General features: G+C 47.9%; 1 protein-coding gene across 1 annotated transcript; it reads right to left on the reverse strand.

Moving 5' to 3' along the window:
- Positions 1 to 20,275, reverse strand: P3H1 (prolyl 3-hydroxylase 1). Its single transcript, XM_002750697.4, has 15 exons — positions 19,750 to 20,275; positions 16,141 to 16,293; positions 11,235 to 11,424; positions 10,901 to 11,032; positions 9,832 to 9,971; positions 7,590 to 7,679; positions 7,211 to 7,263; positions 6,915 to 7,036; positions 4,656 to 4,783; positions 4,426 to 4,521; positions 3,037 to 3,187; positions 1,804 to 1,921; positions 1,303 to 1,378; positions 865 to 1,005; positions 1 to 463 (listed from the first exon to the last, which is right to left on the reverse strand). The coding sequence occupies exons 1-15, from the start codon at positions 20,212 to 20,214 to the stop codon at positions 308 to 310; spliced, it is 2,211 nt and encodes a 736-aa protein (XP_002750743.1). The 5' UTR covers positions 20,215 to 20,275; the 3' UTR covers positions 1 to 307.
- Between the last annotated feature and the right edge of the window lie 112 nt (positions 20,276 to 20,387).

Here is a 20,387-nt window from a genome sequence, read left to right on the forward strand (position 1 = left end):
TAAAAAACCATGAATCATTTATTCTTTGGTTGTCTTCACAGACACTTAAATACTGTATTGCTGTCATGCGGCTGCCTGTGGAGGCCCCGTGGGGTGGCTCTGGGCCTGTGTCCTGAGCCCTCAGCCAGGTCCAGAGGGTGCGGCGTCTGATCGTGTCCACTCCAAGAGTAGTAGCACCATGTAGAAGGCTGTGAGCAGACTCCCCTTGTCTGAGTGGCAGACGTAGGCTCACTGCTCTACAGCCCAGAGTGCAGGACAGAGTTCTTCTCCATGGGTCTAGTCCCCCATCCACCTGACCTAGATACTGTCATAGCTCATCCTTTGGCTTCGACTCACTGCCTGAGAGGGACTCTTGTGCAGGTTCCTGGGGGCTCTGTTGGGCGTCCAGGGGCTGCTCCTGGGAGAGATCCATCTCTTCTGGGCTGAAAAGCATCTTCACCAGGTCATCCGCCTGTACCCTGTCCTGCAAGGACAAACCCCTGCCCATTCAGAGAGGCCTCTGGACCAGGCACATGCTATCTCTCAGCTGCTATTTCCCAGAAGACAAGGAAGGTTCCTTAATGGCTCCAGGCTCATCTCCTTCCCAGTATGTCCTGCTCTCTGGACAAACACAGCTGAAGCGGGGCCCAAGGAGGGAACCGAGAACTCAGCATCACTCCCTGTCTTAACCCCTTTCCCCACCTGGATCCCCGTTCACAGAAGGTCCAGGGAGGACAAACCAATGTGACCATAACAACAGGGCGTTAGGGCTGGTGTCCAAAGTGCTCCTTTTGTGTCTCAGCCACTGGCAATGGGATTTGGGGAAGGGAGAGACAAAGCAAGGGCTTTCTGGGAACAGGTGACTGCAGCACCAGCTGCTCTCACCCGCTCGCTGTGTCGAGGGTCCAGGGTGAACCACAGGGCGATGGCACAGCGCTGCCCCCTGGTGACAGCCTTTACTCCATGTGGATTTTCAGTGCCTGAAGAGAATCCCACGGCCCTTCCACACTGAGGCTGCACCTCTGCCTAAGAGGGACAGAAAAGGAGGGGTGTTGCAAAGGACAAAGACTGTAACCCACTCTCAGAAGATACATGGACTCGTTAGGGCTCAGGACCAAGGGCAGCTCTTGAGGTTGGCTTCCCAAAGGCCAAAACTAAAGAGAAAGGGTGACTGGTTAGAGGAGTGACGGACACGTCTCAAAGCCCCTCTGGTTGGGGGAAGGGTACTGCCCACTGGGAAGCCCAGTTGGTCATTTTTGTCCAATGCACTTTAGGAACGTTAGCTGTAGAAAACAGATTTTTGTCTCCCAAGGGAGCACTCACCGTTACAGTCTTGGCATCCAGTTCAGTGAAATAAAAGTTTCCACCATCGAAGTCCCCATTAAGGTAAAGGATGGCACTAGGGAAGGCAGAGACAACTCAACATGGCCCTTCCCCTCCTCCCTCCCCCCAGAGCCTTTGCTTCTAGGTGCTCTCAACCAGCAGCGGGAGGGTGACTTTGTGTGGGAGGAAAACCTTTAAGAACCTATACTGACGCCACACAAATACCCCCCATTTCCCCTTTCCACCCTCGCCTTCGAGTCCACCATGCCCTGCTCAGGGTGCTTCTGTACTAAGTTCACTCACTACTGTTCTCATCACACCACACTATGATTCCCTCTTTCCCTATCTTCTTATCCAGTGGATTTGGGGATAAAGAATTGGACTCTGGGAAAAGCTGGCCCCCATCAGTGTGTGTGCTAGGGTCGGGTAGTAGAGTGCAGGGTACTGGGGGGCCTCTGAGGAGGGTACAGACTTCCTCACCCCACACCTGCCCACACTCACCTGTAGTCCCGGAAGGTGTAGGCTGGGGGCTCTTTGATGCATACAAGAGTCTCGGCATTCAGGATGCAGTTGTCCACGTGGACTGGATGACTATCATCCCTCCTCTCTGTCTGGACCTCTGGAGCCAATGTCACATGTCAGCATGGAAGCACCTTGGGAGATGGCACAGCTCTCTTCTTGGCAGGGGAGGTGCTTCCCAAAATGTGTCTGGGTCTATGGAATGCCCAATGAACTAGGGAGGTGTCTTTGGCTAAGCCACAGTCTAGATGTCAGGTCAAGTCTGCAGGCTTCCTAGGATGGTTCTTGGCAGAGGTGAGCAGGGTGTGGCAAGGAGGCATGAAGAGCCCATCAGTGCCAGGGGCCTGGTGAAGGCTTCAGTATGACAGAGCCGGCTGCGAGCCACATGGGATCTCTGCAGCACTGAGTGAACCTCTCCCCTCCTCAGACATGCAAAAGGTAATGTGGGTGGGTGAGGGAATGAGGGATAACCTCCAGTCCATGCTCACTCATAAATCAAGCAGCTGTCTCACAAATTTGGTATTTAACAGTTAGAAAAAGAGAACCTGCCATAAAGCTATGATTGAGCTAAAGGATAGAAAATCCCTTGACTGTAGCTCTCTGGGATTTGGCACCTTTCTCAGTTCCCCTGACTACCAGGCGGCACAATGCCTCCACTCCTATGCAAACACCATCCCACCACCTGGTGTACTCCGTAATCGTATTCATCCTGCAAAACTGCCATCACCTCCTCTGGGAAGCCTTCTTTTGTTGTTATTATTTTTGCTTTTAAAAAACCCTTCTGTCGAGGGCTGACTTTCAACAAATGGCAGTGAGGGAGCTGCTCTGCTACATATGAAATCCCGACCCAGAAGCAGGTCCTCTACTAATGGTTTAGTGACAGCTTCCCCAGGAACATGCGCTGCATGATGGGTGAGGGGTGGCCACCTTTCTGGCCACACCCCGTTTCCCTCTGGGAAGCCTTTTTGATTCCCAGCTAGGTTGACCATAACTTCCTTCATGCTACTGTGGCATGCATCACACTGGGCTGCTGCCCATTTATGTTGGTTCTCTAACTGGAGAAAAGGGACTGCATCCTATTCTCTCTCTTTTTTTTTTTAACCATGTTCCTAACCATCCTGAAGACCACATCCTATTCTCTCCATGTCCTCAGCATTCAGCACAGAGCTGAGGCACAGTGTGTGTGTGGGGTGCTGCAGCGGTGATAGGGCCCACCTTCGATGGCAGTGCGGCACACCAGATGAGAGTAGGAGAAGTAGAGGGGCGTGTCCAGGCGGAAGTAGGACTCCATGATGCGCCGTACCTTCTCTGTCACATTGTAGTACAGGTGGGCACTCTGCAGAGGAACTTTGCCTTCTTGTCCCAGCTGCCAAGGAGACAGGTGGTCAGCTGCCCTGAACACCTGATACAGTTTGGCTCTGTGTCCCCACCCAAATCTTATCTTGTAGCTTCCATAATTCCCATGTGTTGTGGGAGGGACCTTGTGGGAGATTACTGACTCATGGGGGTGAATTGTTATGGGAGGGACCTGATGGGAGATGACTGAATCATGGGGGTGGATCTTGTTGTGGGAGGGACCTAGTGGGAGATGACTGAATCATGGGGGTGGATCTTGTTGTGGGAGGGACCTGATGGGAGATGACTGAATCATGGGGGTGGATCTTGTTGTGGGAGGGACCTGGTGGGAGATGACTGAATCATGGGGGTGGATCTTGTTGTGGGAGGGACCTGGTGGGAGATGACTGAATCATGGGGGTGGATCTTGTTGTGGGAGGGACCTGGTGGGAGATGACTGAATCATGGGGGTGGATCTTGTTGTGGGAGGGACCTGATGGGAGATGACTGAATCATGGGGGTGGATCTTGTTGTGGGAGGGACCTGATGGGAGATGACTGAATCATGGGGGTGGATCTTTCCCATGCTGTTCTCATGATAGTAAGTCTCACAAGATCTGATGGCTTAAAAAAAAAATGGGAGTTTGCCTCAAGAAGTTCTCTCTGTGCCTGCTGCCATCCATGTAAGATGTGACTTGTTCCTCCTTGCCTTCTGCCATGATTGTGAGGCCTCCCTAGCCACATGGAACTGTAAGTCCAATTAAACCTCTTCTTTTGTAAATTGCCCAGTCTTGGGTATGTCTTTATTAGCAGCATGAAAACGGACTAATACAATGCCTCTCTGTGGGCCTCCAGAGACACTGAGGACCAGGCGCCATCCCACGTCCTACACCCCCTCTGAAGCTGCAGTCTCTGCCCAACACCCACACCATATTCCTCTTCCTCTTCTCCTTCCTACCTCTCTTTATGAGCACACTGTGCATCTTGCACAGAAGCACAGCCCTCTGGTATCAGCTGTTCTTCAGAAAGCATTCTCATAGCTTTGGCGAGCAGTCTTGTCCTGCTCACTCTTATTACATTCAGTCTAACAGCCAGGATTCAAAAGTGAACCTCACTCAACATAACTCATCTTTGTTCTACCGCACAGGAACATCGGCAGGCAGACCCTCTTCACTTTACCTGCCACCAGCCGCTCCAACTCCTTAAAGCCTGAGCTTCCCCCTTCCCCACCCATTTCGCCACACTCTAGAAGGTCTAGTGTTGATTTTACCTTGAGGGCTTTGAAGACAGTGACACCATAGAACTTTTCATTGGGAGTATGTGGGGAGGTTTGACCCCGGTAGCCATCTCCTGAGGTTGCTGCCACCTACAAGGCCCAAAACATAAGGGGATGTTAGCCAGGGCAACTGCCCCAGAAGTGAGCAGAGGCTACCACCTAAGGGGCAGTTGGTGGGGGATGCTGGACCCTGGGGGGAGGTACAGTCACTGGGCTTCCCTTACATTAGTCAGTCTCTGCAGCTCCTGACACTCGTGGTCAGAGATGACACCGTCCATCACCACCCGCTGGGAACCATTCAGGAGTTTGGAGTTCATGGTGAGACTGATACCTTCATACAGCAGGGGACCACCTGCAAAGCAATGACAAGACTCCAGCTAAATCTAGCAGCAGCTCTGACCAAAGACTCTCCATTGAATATTGCCACCTTCTCACAAATAGAAATTCCAGCTGTTTCCTTTTCACCAGCAAAATCTCTCACTAGGTCATTTTCAAAGGGAGAATGGTCCAGAGGACGGAACATAGAGCTGAAATATGAAGTTCAAGCTCTAGTGCCAGCTCCATGACCAAATAGCTGCTGGCTCTTGGGCCATGACACACTGTTGAAACATCAGAAACATGATCCTAAAACATGAGCTCCAGAATGAGGATTTTGACTCCTAAATCCTCCACTGATTAGCTGTGTGATCTTGGCAAGTTACTTAACCTCCCTGAGGCTAACTTTAATTAATTAAAAGGTTCTCATCTGTCAAACAGCATCTACCTTATATGTCTGATGCCAGTATAATGTTAAGAACAAGGGCCTGGAGTGGTGGCTCACGCCTGTAATCCCAGCACTTTGGGAGGCCGAGGTGAGCGGATCACCTCGGCGTTCACTGAGGTCAGGAGTTCGAGACTAGCTTGACCAACATGGAGAAACCCTGTCTCTACTAAAAATACAAAATTAGCCAGGTGTGGTGATGCATGCCTGTAATCCCAACTACTTGGGAGGCTGAGGCAGGAGAATCACTTGAACCCGGAAGACAGAGGTTGCAGTGAGTTGAGCCTGGGCAAGAAGAGCAAGACTTCATCTCAAAAAAAAAGGAAGGCAAGTTAAAAGTTTAGCATGATATTTGGCACATGGTAAATGCTCACAAGTTTGGCTACCATGATATCATCATCATTATCCATTTAAAATAAGGATCCTGCAATCTGCATGACCCACCTCTCAGGTAGTTGTAAGGAGCAAGAGAAATAAGAAAGTGAAAGTGGTCTGAAAGCAAAGGAATGCCTGACAAATTCTTTTCATATGCTAATCTTGTTAAATTAACCACTGTTAATTTAAGCAACTATAGGGCAAAGGCCAACATGTCTCTCTTACAGTTCTCTTGGTGTCTTCTGTGCTAGGGACATACTAATACCAGAGACAATTCCACTCGTTCACTGAGGCCTCAGTGTGTGCCAGGCACTGTGCCAGACAGGGTGAGAGAAGAATCCTACAAGACAGTACCTGTTTTCTAACAATTATGCAAATAACTAGCACAAGACAGACCATAAATGCCCTAAGAAGTTCAAAAGAAAGGAGGGGACTCCAATCATCTGGGAAGTTAAGAAAGGCTCTGGAGGGTATCTGAGATGCCCTCATGGGCAGGGATGGTGGGAAGCGTATTAGGAGAGCCAGGCACAAACACAGACTGGTTAGCAGTGGGCAAGCTCATGGAACAAGGTGCAGTCCCATGTGAAGAGAAGTTGTAAACAGACAAGAGTAGAACATTCGGTGAAGGGGCAGGCAGGGAGGATGGGTCAGAGGCTGGTGTCTGGAAGACTGGCCTAGATACCATGTGTGGGCAGGAACATGGACAGGCCAGACGAGGAAAGGGTGGGTGTAGACAGGAGGTGCCAGGGCCTGAAGCAGGCCTGTGGCAATGAAAAACGGAAAAGGCTAGGGAGAGAGCTGAGAAGCACAGAGCCATAATCAGTAGGCCCTCCCAGCAGCCTACAGGAGACAGGCACGGAGGGAAGAGGAGCCAAAGGTCTGAAGGTGTTGAGTCTCAGTAACAGGACAAGTGGTGAAAACTGGGAGAAAAGAGTTTGGGAGTGGGGAGATGGAATGAGTCAATACCTATGGAAGTGGACGACATTAGTCTCTCATGTTACTATGACACAGGAGTCTTCTTTCTTTCTTTTTTTAAAAATAAAGATGAGGTCTTGCTATATTGCCCAGGCTGGATTCAAACTCCTGGGCTCAAGTGATCCTTCTACCTCAGCCTGTCAAGTGGCTGAAATTACAGGTGTGCACCATTACACCCTGGAGTCTGATTTCTGAACCAAAGGACGATTCTCAGTGCTCTTTCCAGCTGAAAGTCTCGATGGTGAGTTGGGAAAGATACCCACTGAACTTGGCCCCTGAGGCTGGCTCATGGTGAGCTCTCCACTGCTGGGGTGGGGTGACCTGCCTGGCACCCTGACAACAGCCACACATGCCCCTGTTACTGTCCTCTCACCTTCCTGGGTCAGTCTGCTCACATCCAATGACTCCTTGGTCTTCTCTTCCACAAGGGTCTCGATTTCCTTCATAAGGTTCCCAATCTCCTGGGAGATGCGGACAGCTGTTTCCCGTTCTGACCTATGAGCATAGCCGCTCTGAGGACTGCATTCCAGGGCCTGCCCTGGGCTCCACCCCAGCTTCCCAAACTGGACCTGCCCACCCCTTGCCAGGAGTTCACATCTGCCTGGGCTCAGGAAGCCTCAAGTGTTTCATCAGACCGATCCAACCATGCAGTTTCTTCAAGGTCCTCACTTCTGTTTCTCTTGCAACCTCTTGGGAATCACCTCTTCTGGAGTCCATGAATCCTAAGTAGGTCAGAAAGAAATGAGAAAGGTAGGATGATCTTAATCTTCCAGGTGTCTCAATGCATAAAATAAGGCCCATAGGAGTAATGCACCTTATCACCTTCTTCCTTTCAGGAGACAAAACCTTAGAGGTTTCCACATCTAAGTCCCTTCTAGCTGTCTGGTGTCCCCCTTTCATCTGTCTCTCATCCCTGCCTTGCACAGAGCCTAGGTTAGGCTCAGCCTCCAACAAGTTTTCCCTCAGAATCACACTGTGTTCCCCTCTTCCCCATTCATCTCCCCCACTCACTGCCCCGCTCCATCCCGGCTCCTGCACTCTAGCTCACCGGATCCACAAAGGGAATTCCAAAAACATCATAAGCGAAGAAAAGCAGTTCCTTCTCCAGTAGGCTTCGCTGTCGGTACTCCTTGGCACTCTGAGGATACAAAGGCAAAGAAATCCCCCAGAAGTCAGCCCTCTTTTAACCTCTGGGAGTTCCCCTCCCTGTCACCTCACCCTGACACTCCTCATGTGACCTGAGGCCTCCTCTCCCTACCAATGTTCTAGGTTTGTTCCCCAGTTTGGGACAAAAGTCTAATTTTTGTGTCCAAGGGTTCCTCTGCCTAGCACAAGTGACAGTACCTCTGAGGGTGGAATAACCAGGCTTCCCGTAAGGGAAAAAGCCCTGCTCCTCTCCTACCCCAACCCCCATTAGTCTCTGGGACAGAAAATCTGATGATTCTCAGAAGAGGAAATATTCTTAAAAGAAGGATAATTCCTTCTTGACTTCTACAGGTGTCCACAAAGCAGGAAGAGGCATCAGGAATTAGGCAACTGACATGTTATTCATTTGATCTTTATCACACCATCTGAGATTGATACTATTATGCTCATTCTACAGAGGAAGCATCTGAGGCACAGAAGAGATGTGCCACTGTCTAAGGTGACACTACAGGACACAGGAGAGCAGGGACCTACAGTCAAACCCAGGTCTTCTGTTATCTTTTACTTTGTTTTTCTTCATAGCAGAGTATGCATTTGGACAGACAAACTTGGGTCTTTAGAGTCCTAAAGCCCATGTGCTTTCTGCTGTCCCACCTGCCTCCTCTCAGACCATAACCAGACCACACCACTCCCTGAGGATGAGCAGCTGCAGTGGGAGGGCCTGGCACTCTGGCCTTCCCACGTGGACTCCTGGGCAAGGCTTACCCAGGGCAGGGAAACTGAGTACCTTCCAGGGCCACATCTTTCCCTAGGTGCCTTGCTAATCTCCAAGCAGCAGGAGGAGGAAGGAAGAGAAAAAGAAGACATTGTCAGTTGAAATAAAACGCAAGGCAGTTCAAGGAGGACTGAAAGGAGTCAATGAATCCTATGTCATCTACTATATTTACCTAAGAGGAAGAGAGACATTTTCTTCTCAGGAGTTTACATTACTGGCTTCTGTCACCAAGGGCTATGTTATCTCATTTAACGCTCTCCAATGACCCTATAAGGTTGCTATGAAGCAAACCCCACTTCCATTCTTTATTCATCTGATGCTAATTTACTGAGTATCAGCCATGTGTCTGGAGCTGTGCCTGCACTGGAGCAGAGCAGGGAAGAGATTCTGGTCACAACTGTCCACAGGCCACTGCGGACACAAGTTACTTCATCTCTCAGATGCTAACAGTCCTCATCCTTAAAGTGGGAAGAAGAGCGCCCACCTTGCAGGGCAGCTGCGATGATTAAATGAGATGATGGATGCAGACTACCCCACACAGAGCCCCGCATGGACAGGGATTCAACATGTTAGTTACCTTCTTTCCAAAAGGGGAGTTCTAGTTAAAAATGCCAGATTGGCCACATGGGTTTATTTCCCCTCACTCCCCTCAGACTCCCCTTAATGGTCATAAAGAAGGCGGAGAAAAGGTATTAACCAAGCAAGACAAAAGAGACTGGAAGTGCCATCTTAAAGTCAGATGGTCACCATCTAGTGGCCAAAGAGGACCACTACAAAGACAACCCGCATGGGAGGGACAGCAAGAGGCTGCTTCTACTGGAGGCTCTCAGACTCCAGAGCTCGAAAGGAAGAGCCTGGGTGTTTTCCTTCAGTGCAGCAGTCTGTGTTTTATACAGATATTTCTCCTAGTTTGGAGTGAGACAGGGAGGATGCTGAAAGATGAGAGAGAACAAACAATGGCAGGAAGAAGGGATGGGAAGGAATATGGAGACAGAAAACAGGTGAACAGAAAAAAAAAACAGAATTAAGTGAAAAACGATAGATCTTGGCCAAATGATCTCGAGTGTCCAAGCTAGGGGTCCCAAGAGGGGAAAGATTATGTCTGTCGTGTGGTTCCGTGGGACTCAGAGAACAGACTTCTGGTTCCAGATAACGCTAACTGAGGCTCCTGTGTACTCCCCATACTCCCTTCCTCTGCTCCCTTCTTCTCTGAATAACAAGCTGACTCAGTGAACTCATACCTGGCCCCAACACCGACACCGGGCCCCTGCCCTGCACACACAGCGCCGACTCCCCTCTGCTAACCCCTTCTTCCACCCTGAGGCCTGAGTTCAACTGGCAGTTGTCATCACAGAAGGAAATCTCTCACCTCACGGGGGCTGATCAACCTAGTGTGTTCTTCTCCAAGCATAGCTGCATAATAGGCCAAATTCTGGTTCATCACCTCGTCATTGGGGAAGAAGAGAAGATAGGTCTTGGCACATTCGACAGCCTGTGTATAATTCCCAACTGCAAAGTGGAAAGAAGAATAGCTGAGAGGAAAGGGTCAAAAGGAAAGGGTCAAATCCTGGCACCAGGGACCACTTAGTGTTTAGTTTCTGCAAAGTCTGAGGGAGTGGCGACACGACAAGGTAGTGCCTGCTACTTAACATGACGGCCCAATTTCAGGGGCAGAAGTTATGGAATACACACAGAATGTGCAGTTGATTTTAAGGTGAAGGGGTCATTGTCCTCAGGGCTGCCTGACAATGAAACAGAAAACAATCAGAATCCTCTGCATACCCACATCTTTAAAGAGTCACAAATAATTCAAATATCCCTTAATATTTTACCTCAATACACTCAATCATTAGTTCAATTTCCCTGTCTTCCTACCTTCTTTTTTTCTATGGATTTTCAGAAGACAGGGAAGAATACAATAGCAGATTTTCTCATTGGCAGAACAGTTCTTGTTGATATGTGTCACCTCAACTCAACTGTAAATACTGTACACTCATCTTTATGTTTGCAATGCCTAGCACATAGGAACTCTGCAAAGACCTGCTGATTTGTTGGTTTTCTGGGTATTAATTGGCAGCCCCACAAAAGCATCAGTGCTATACCATGGAGAAAGGCTGGCAAATGTCCTCTGAGCTGGTTTAAACAATGGCATACCCTTACTTTTGCTATTAACTTTTAATTCAAAAGCAAAAATAGATTACATGTTATAGAAGGGACAAGAGAACAAGGTCCTAAGTCTCTCTCCCCCAGCTTTTTGGGTTGCTGGTACTAGGCTAGTGGCTTATAATAAACTACCCAGGGATCACTTGGCACGGTGCCTCCATAGGTACTGAAAGAAGCCAAATACACTGAGGAAGGAAGTGGCTGTAATCCCTGCCCACCTTGCCTTTAGCTTCCTCATTAGGCAGCAGAGAAAGAGGAAAGAAAGTAGGCCTTACTGTTATAGTAGGCAAACTGCAGATAATTATAATGCGATGGGAGGAAGTCTTCGAAGGGCTTTTCTCGACTTGGGTGGGAAGCAAGCTCGGTGACACAGTTCTGCTTACAGCTGAGGACCTGGATATAATGATCTGAAAGGAATCAAGGAGGGGGAATAACTACAAGGTCACTCTTTAGGACTCAAATTCTGGTGAAGAACAAATTCAAATGAAAGCAACGTTTTATCAGATTCTCAGATTTAATAAATTGAGGAATGAGGCTGAAGATTCTCCATTTATATTATCAGATGTTGACCTTAGAGTTCCAGGAGGCCTGGCTCTGAACTGCACGCACCTGTGATGGCCTGGAAGAGGTCAGCATTGTACTCAAGGTAGTTGTAGCCATCGTAGTCATAGGGCCCTTCGCAGAGGGCCCGGCACTCCTCATAGGCCACAAAGTACTCCTGTAGCGCCGCCTCTAGGTGGGGCACGGCTTCCTGTGGCTGTTCCTCTGAGTAGAGTCGCACTCCCAGTCGAAATTCTTGCTACTGGGAAGAAGGAGCACTCAAATGCAGGCCACAGAGGAGGAACCCTCTCTCCTTGCTCTAAGCCACCTTCACGGGGGTCCTAATTTCCTGCTCCTCAGATTATGGATGTAAAGGGGTGATCTGGGTGCTGCTATATAATGAAGGGCTTTTGTAAATGGTCTTTACATGCTTCTTTGGAAATTTAAAAACATTTAACTCTTTTTTTTTTTTTTTTTTTTGAGACAGAGTCTGGAATGCAGTGGTGCAATCTCAGCTCACTGTGACCACTACCTCCTGGGTTCAAGCAATTCTCCTACCTCAGCCTCCCTAGTAGCTGGGATTACAGGCACGAACCACCATGCCCAGCTAATTTTTGTATTTTAGTAAAGACAGGGTGTCAGCCAAGCTGATCTCGAACTCCTAACCTCAAGCAATCCTCCCAGCTCGGCCTCCTAAGGTGCTGGGATTACAGGTGTGAGTCACTGTGCCTGGCCAAAAACATTTAACTGGCTGAAAGATATCTGGAAGTTCATTATGATTTTACTGTACTTTTCTTCCCCCCGCTACCCCAAAATTAGTGATAGATTCTTGTACTTTTTGTAGGGCTGTTTTCAGATAAACACAATTTACTTTTTTTTTTGGAGACAGCCCAGGCTGGAGTGTGATGGCATGATTTTGGCTCACTGCAACATGCACTTCCTGGGTCCAAGTGATTCTAGTGCCTCAGCCTCCTGAGAAGCTAGGATTACAGCTATGTACCACCACACCTGGCTAATTTTTGTATTTTTAGTAGAGACAGGGTTTCGCCATGTTAGCCACACTGGTCAACTCCAGGCCTCCTAAAGTGCTGGGATTACAGGCATGAGCTACCCTGGCTGACACAACTTACTTTCTTTTTTTGTGACAGAGTCTTGCTCTGTTGCCTAGGCTGGAGTGCCATGGCACGATCTAGGCTCACTGCAACCTCCGCCTCCTGGGTAAAAGCAACTCTCCTGCCTCTACCTCCCGAGTAGCTGGGATTACAGGCACACACCACCATGCTCAGCTAATTTTTTGTATTTTTAGTAGAGATGGGGTTTTACCATGTTGGCCAGGATGGTCTTGATCTCCTGACTTCAGGTGATCTGCCCACCTTGGCCTCCCAAAGTACTGGGATTACAGGCGTAGGCCACTGTACCCGGCCACAATTTACTTTTAAAAAATCATTCTTACATTGTTTCTAATATTCCTATTTTATAATTAAAACATGAGGAACCATAACCTCTCTATAAAAGTGCTATATCGAAGATGGTCGATCGATAACAGCTCGGGATTGCAGCTCTCAGTCAAAGCGCAGAGAACTAGAGGACGCCACACTTTCAGACAAATTCTGGTTGCTCACAGAGCAGAAGATCCCCAGTGGAGGAATCACACGGGTCGCCAGCGCGACTCTTGTGGCCGGCGCAGAGGTTTCGCCGGCACCTCTGTGCGGCAACTCTCGGAGCAGAGTAAAAGGGCTGGCTCCCCTTCTGACAGAGGCTTGGAGGACCCACACGGGTCCCCAGCATGACTCCTGAGCTCTTGGCGCAGAGTAAACGAGACTGGTTCCCCTTCTGACTGAGGTTTGGAGCCCGGGGAAGGCAGAGTCGCCCATTATGGACACAAGAAGGAAGCCAGACAGGAGAATCCTGGGCAGAAAAGCACCATCAGTCTTAACGCCGCCGTTCTGGCCCTGGGAACTAACAACTTAGACGTCCAATCAAGAGACCTAATCTGAAAGTTGGTAATTTCAAAGATGACAGGAGGATAAATTTACAATGATGGGAAGAAACCAGCGTAAAAAGGCTGAGAATACTCAAACTCAGAACGCCTCTCCTTCTAAAGATGATCACAGTTCCACATCAACAATGGAACAAGGCTTGATGGAGAACGAGCGCATCCCAATGACAGAATCACTCTTCAAGGAATGGATAATAAGAAACTTCTGTGAGTTAAAAGAACATGTTGTAGCCCAATGTAAAGAAACTAGGAACTTTGAAAAAAGGTTTGACGAAATCCTATTGAGAATAGACAACTTAGAGAGGAATATAAGTGAATTAATGGAACTGAAGAATATAATACAGGAACTCCGAGAAGTATGCACAGGTTTAAACACTCGAATTGTTCAAGCAGAAGAAAGGATAACAGAGGTCAAAGTCCAACTTAATGAAAGAAAACAAGAAGACAAGATTAGAGATAAAAGGATAAAAAGAAATGAGCAAAGTCTCCAAGAAATGTGGGTCTATGTGAAAAGACCAAATTTACGTTTGATAGGTGTACCTGAATGCGACGGAGAGAATGAATTCAAGCTGGAAAATACCCTTCAGGATATTATTGAGGAAAATTTTCCTAAACTAGCAAAGCAGGTCAATATTCAACCCCGGGTAATACAGAGAATACCACAAAGATATTCCTCAAGAAGAGCAACCCCAAGGCACATAATCGTTAGATTCACCAGGGTTGAAACGAAGGAGAAAATACTAAGGACAGCCAGAGAGAAAGGTCAGGTTACCCACAAAGGAGAAAGGTCAGGTTACCCACAAAGGAGAAAGGTCAGGTTACCCACAAAGGGAAGCCTATCAGACTTATAGCAGATCTCTCAGCAGAAACTCTACCAGCCAGAAGAGAGTGGGGGCCAATATTCAACATCCTCAAAGAACAGAACCTTCAGCCCAGAATTTCATATCCAGCCAAACTAAGCTTCACAACGGAAGGAAAAATAAAATCTTTTATGAACAAGCAAGTACTCAGAGATTTTATTACCACCAGGCCTGCTTTACAAGAGCTTCTGAAAGAGGCATTACACACAGAAAGAAACAACCAGTATTAGCCTTACTAAAAATATACCAAAAAGTAAAGAGCACCAACATAAAGAAGAATTTTCATCAACGAATGGATCAAACAGCCAGTTAACATCAAATGGCAGTAACCCTAAATTTAAATCAACGAAATCCCCCAATCAAAAGACACAGCCAAAACCCAACGGCATGTTACATCCAGACCTGTTTCACATGCAAGGATACACAAAGACTCAAAACAAAGGAATGGAGAAAGATTTACCAACCAAATGGAGAGCAAAAATAAATAAATAAATAAATAAATAAATAAAAAGCAGGAGTTGCAATTCTCGTAGTGGATAAAATAGATTTTAAAGCAACAAAGATATAGTGGTAAAAGGATCAATGCAACAACAAGAGCTAACGATCCTAACACCCAGATACATAGAGACTTAGATTCAATGAGACAGAAAATTAATAAGGATATCAAGGACTCAGATCCGGAACAAGTAAACTTAATAAATATTTATAGAGCTCTCCACTTCAAATACATAAAATATACATTCTTGTCAATACCACATCACACCTACTCATAGGTATAAATGAAACATTGATTGGCCATTATTAATACCCATTTTTTTTTCAGAATAAAGCAATATTTCCGTTCACCCTCCCTCTCTCTCTTCCTCTTTCTTTCTCTCCTTTACTGATTTTTTTTTTCTTTCCTTCTCTCAAAAAAAGAAATCAACTTGTAAACCTCCAGATCCAGGTCGGCAATGTCTCTCTCATTGCTTGAATTCCTTCCTTTTCTTCCCTTCCCTTCCTTCCTTCCTTCCTTCCCTCCCTCCCTCCCTCCCCTCCCTCCCTCCCCTTCCTCCCTTCCTTCCTTCATCCCTTCCTTCCTCCCTCCCTCCTTCCCTCCCTTCCTGCCTTCCTCCCTTCCTCCTTCCCTCCCTAAAAAAAATAAAAGTGCTATATCATCACAGACAATCTCTTCTTTGCAACAGACTTTTCCTGCTAAATAAACAGAATAAGAACATTGAGGGATACTGCACCATTTATTGTAGTGAAAATAAAAAATGTACATGACAAAAAAACGTGACTACTGCATTGATATGGTCTCTGGATAAGATGGACTATCATGCAGCCATAAACAATTATGTTTTCAAATAAAACTGAAGATATTAGAAAAGATTCATGATAATGATGTTAGCTAAAAAATGATGACAGGGCTAGGGATGATGGCTCACACCTGTAATCCCAGCACTTTGGGAGGCAAGGTGGTAGGATCACTCGGGACCAGGAGTTTGGGCAACACAGTGATACCCTGTCTCTACAAAAAATAAAAACAAGAGCTGAGTGTGGTGGTGCATGCCTGTGGTCCCAGCTATTTGGGAGGCTTAGATGGGAGGATCACTTGAGCCCAGGAGGTCAAGGCTGCAGTGAGCCATGATCACACCACTGCACTCTAGCCTGGGCAATAAAGTGAGACCCTGCCTCAAAAAAATAAAAAGAGATGATGAAAAATGCGTACACAGCATGACACTAAATTAGATGAAAAAATTATATACAGAAGACTTAAAAAGTAGGGCAAAATATAAACTGGTTTTCTTAAGGTGGCAGTGCTACGAATGATTACTTTTTTTTTAATACTTATCTACATTTCTACAATGTTATACAATGAACATTTATTACTTCTATAACGTAATTAGAAGACAACCCTAGTAATGTCATTTTTTTTTAAAAAAGAAAGAACGCATGCCTGTAGTCCCAGCTACTTAGGAGGCTGAGACTGGAGGGTCTCTTGAGTCCAGGAATTTGAGGTTACAGTGAGCTATGATCATGCCACTGCACTCCAGCCTGGGTGACAGATCAAGACTCTGTCTCTAAAATGAATTTAAAAAGAAAGAGAGAAAGAAGGGGATAAAGTGTTTTTCACCATATGGGGTTGAGCCTCAAGATCCTTGAAGTCGTCCTCCTTCACTCCAGACATGGTTTGGTAATAGTCTAGGTTCTGGCGCATCTCCATGTGCTCAGGATTGCCCACAAAGAAGGTGTGTGCTGCGGAGACAGCTTTCTCCAACTTGTTGATCTAAGAATGAAGCATGAGATGGTAACACTCACATCTAAACTCTGCAGTTGTGTCCACATGAACAGTCCACATAAACCGTAAATCCCTGCTTCCCTGAGCCCTTCACTCAGCATGCCCAGCTGCTGCCAGCCCCAGGAAACACACCTATTGCAGGAACTACCCACCAGAGATTAGGAGTGCAGTGCCCTGTGCAGATTTGTAGCTCTTTCCCAAGTCAGGTTTAGGGGTGCTTCATATTATAGGAAGTAGGAATGTTATGTTTTAAAACAAAGGTCATATTGCAGGGGGAGTGCTGTGAAAGACTGACTGCCCATGTAATATGTTTTCATGCTGGGTGCAGTGGCTCATGTCTGTAATCCCAGCATTTTGAGAGGCCGAGGCAGGTGGCTCACTTGAGCTCAGGAGTTCAAGACCATCCTGGGCAACATGGCAAAACCTTGTCTGTACAAAACATATAAAAATTACATGATGCTGTGTACCTGTAGTCCCAGCTACACCTCAAGCTGAAGTGGGAGGATTGCTTGAGCCTGGGAGGCAGAGGTTGCAGTGAGCCAAGATGATGCCACAGCACTCCAGCTTAGGTGACAGAGCAAGACCCTGACATTCAGGGAAAAGGTGGGTAGCTAAAAATCCTAAGATACTTACTAAGTCCAGATATAGTATTTTCTGATGCAAAGCTCAGGGCTCATGAGGTTCAAATAAATAGCTCTTAGAAATCTGAGAGGATGACCGGGGGCAGTGGCTTGAGCCTCTAATCCTAGTACTTTGTGAGGCTGAGGTGGGTGGATCACTTGAGGTCAGGGGTTTGAGACCAGCCTGGCCAACATGGTGAAAACCTGTCTCTATTAAAAATATAAAAATTAGCCAGGCATGGTGGCACATGCCTGTAATCCCAACTACTCAGGAGGCTGAGGTAGGAGAATGGCTTGAACCGGGAGGCAGGAGTTGCAGTGAACCAATATCACGCTACTGTACTCCAGCCTGGGCAACAGAGTGAGACTCTGTCTCCAAAAAAAAAGAAAAGAAAAATAAATCTAAGGGGGAGAAAAAATAGGCTACAGACCACAACAATTCCCACAGCAATGGACTCCAGCATATCAAAGTAACACAGGTTCATACATAGAATCCGACCAAATAAATCACTGATAATCTAGTAATGAACTACTTGGACACCGGTATCAGATAGACCAGCTGGCAGCAAGTCTGGGCTTAATGGCTAGGCAGTAGACAAGTTACTTAAAGTTTACTTTCTAAACTCAGTTTCCCTAATCTATCATCTGGAGATAGCATTCTCTAGCTATCTTCTAGCATTGTTGAGAGTTCAATGAAATAATATATATGCAGCCTGTAATACATGGTGTGGGGCACAGATTAAGTGCTTGAATTTTAAGTGGTATGACTAATTTGCTAAGAGAACTTATTTTCTTATCATGGGTACTAGTAAAGGCACACTACAAGAATCAGCCCTGGCTAGGTGACACAAGGTAAATAACTCCCCATCTCTGTACCTCAGTTTCTTTAACTGTAAAATTAGAAATTTTCTCAGGTCTGTCCCTTTTATGGAATTACTCTATCGCTTATATCTTTCAACTCTGCTCCTGCCTTTCTCTGTTCACCCCATGTCCTCACTCCTCTCTCCACCCCCAGCCTTCTTTACTTCCTAAGCACGGAGGCACTTAACTTCCTTTTCTTTTTTTTTTGGAGATGGAGTTCAGCTCTTGTTGCCCAGGCTGGAGTGCAATGGCGGTCTCGGCTCACTGCCACCTCCACCTCCTGGGTTCAAGTGATTCTCCTGCTTCAGCTTCCTGAGTAGCTGGGATTACAGGTATGCACCACCATGCCTGGCTAATTTTGTATTTTTAGTAGAGACAGGATTTCTCCATGTTGGTCAGGCTGGTCTTGAACTCCTGACCTCGGGTGAGCCGCCCGCCTTGGCCTCGGCCTCCTAAAGAGCTGGGATTACAGGCGTGAGCCAACTGTGCCCACCCCTCTCTTGTGGACAAATGCCCATCCACTAATCATGTACCCTGCCACCACTTTCTCCTTCTTCCAAGGTTTATTCACCATGGCTTCTTCCAGAATTAGTGTTTTAAAACTGAAATCCGAGGATGGCTCCCTGAAGCCTGCAGAATTCTCTTCCAAATTTGGCCTCACTGACCTTTCTAGCTTCCTCTCCTACTACTCCCCACATACATCTCGACATTGCAATCACAATTGATTTTTTCCCCCTCTGTCTGGACGAGCCTTCCTTCCTCTCCCCCTGGCAATACTTAGGACAGGCTTTAATACTACTTTTTCTTTGAAGTCTCTCTAATTTCTTTGAGACAAAGCTAGAGTCTCCCTCCTTTGTGATCCCACAGCCCTAAGATTATGCCCTTGCAGTAGCCCTTACTACAGCCTCTTAACAGCAAAGCAAGACAAAGCAAACACATTGGTTGAGCATTTAATTACTTGTACAGGAACTGGAATGCAGTAGATATGCAATACATGTTTGTCAAATAATTTTACATAGTGCTATGATGAAGCAACACAACCAAATTATTTTGATTTCAAGTCCAAGTCTTCCGAGTAACTAGGAAAATGAGGGGAACTATGGGTAGAATGCTGTGGAGGGGTAGAAATCTGAGGTCCCCAAGAGTCTCTAAAACTCTCTTTAGGTTGAATTGAAGGTCTTTTAAAGTGCAGATATAACAGATAAAAAGCACACTGCTCTTTCTCCCCAGACGCCCAATAAAGTGGGACCAATAACAGCTTCTACATGACAGGATGTTGTGAAGATTAGGGCAAATGCGTAAATAAATGCAAACTGCTTGAAACAGTGCCTGGATCATCATCATCATCATCATCACCACCATCACCACCACCAAACATGCCTGGAACGCTCCAAGCCCATGTGTACACTTGGACGCTTAGCACTCTGGCAGTCCTAAAAACACTAGTTGTCTTTGTAAACCTGACAGGCTAGCCAGAGGGTCCCCCCACAGGCAGGATCAGGCAGCCCCTGCTGGCGACGTGGCAACCTCACATCCTGAAAGAGAGCTGCTGCATCAAGCAGGAGAAAAAGCACCACTGGAAAACCAACCGGAAGGAAGATATTGTAGACCACTACTAGCTTCTAACTAGGAAACTTACAATGACATCAGGATGGGAGACCCAAACTGCTGCTTTAATTCCTTCCAGGAGATTTCCAGGGGAACCAAATGGCCATGGGTTTTGCTTGGCCTGTGCCCTAACCCCAGTCTGGACCTTTGGGGTTAGCATCTGCCCAGGCGAACTGGTCGAGGCAGGTATTCTGCTAGGGCCCTGCTCTCCCGGGTTTCCAGGAAATCTCCCCAGCTAGGAGGCCACTTTCCCCTCCCTGCGGACACTTCCCCGGCTCTCCAAGCTCCCCAAGTACCCTGCAACACTCCTCTCCCCAGAAGGACCCCGGCCGCCCGGCTCCGGCCAGGTCTGCACCTTGAAGTAGGCGACCTGCAGGTAGTTGTAGGGGCTCCGCTTGCGGAACTCCAGCTCCATCTCTTCGCTGAGCGAGTGGGCGGCCGGGGGCCCGAGGCAGCGGCGCAGGCAGGCGGCGCGGCGCAGGAGGCCCCCGAAGAAGCTCAGGTCGCGCAGGGCGGCGGCGCCCGAGGCCTGGGTCAGGCCGGGGGGCGAGTCGGGGTCCAGCTCCCACGGGAAGTCCGCGGCACACTGGGTGCGGCAGCGCAGGCGGAGGGCGCGGAGGGCGGCCCGGGAGCGCAGCGCCCGCTCCATGCTCAGAACCACCCCGGGCCAGTCCCCGCGAGCGTAGGCCGCAGTCCCCTCGGCGAAGAGCAGATCAGGCGTCACCATGCCCCATCCCGCCTCGGACTCGACCTCGGCCTGGGAGGCAGCGGCCACGAAAGCCAGCAGTGTGGTCAGCAGCCTTAACGCGCATGCCGCCATCGCTTCCTCAGACTTAACAGGACCGCTAACCGCCCGCCACGAAGGCCGGAGTCCCACCCCCGGCGAAGGCCCGCCTCCGGGCGAAGCCCCACCTCCCAAGCCGGGCGGCGCATGCCCACGACGCTTGCACCGCCTCTTTTCCTTTCGGTCAACCTGAACCCTCCCTCCACCGC

This window comes from Callithrix jacchus, chromosome 7, assembly GCF_049354715.1.
Source record: "Callithrix jacchus isolate 240 chromosome 7, calJac240_pri, whole genome shotgun sequence".
NCBI lineage: Eukaryota > Metazoa > Chordata > Mammalia > Primates > Cebidae > Callithrix > Callithrix jacchus.

What these genes read in the sequence shown, in the direction of transcription:
- P3H1 (XM_002750697.4), bottom strand. Translation starts at nt 20,214, where the DNA reads ATGGCGGCATGCGCGTTAAGGCTGCTGACCACACTGCTGGCTTTCGTG. An exon ending in GAATTCCCTTTGTGGATCCG is followed by an intron (nt 7,264 to 7,589) that starts GTGAGCTAGAGT and finishes TGACCTACTTAG; the next exon opens with GATTCATGGACTCCAGAAGA. An exon ending in TGGATGCCAAGACTGTAACG is followed by an intron (nt 1,006 to 1,302) that starts GTGAGTGCTCCC and finishes TGTCCCTCTTAG; the next exon opens with GCAGAGGTGCAGCCTCAGTG.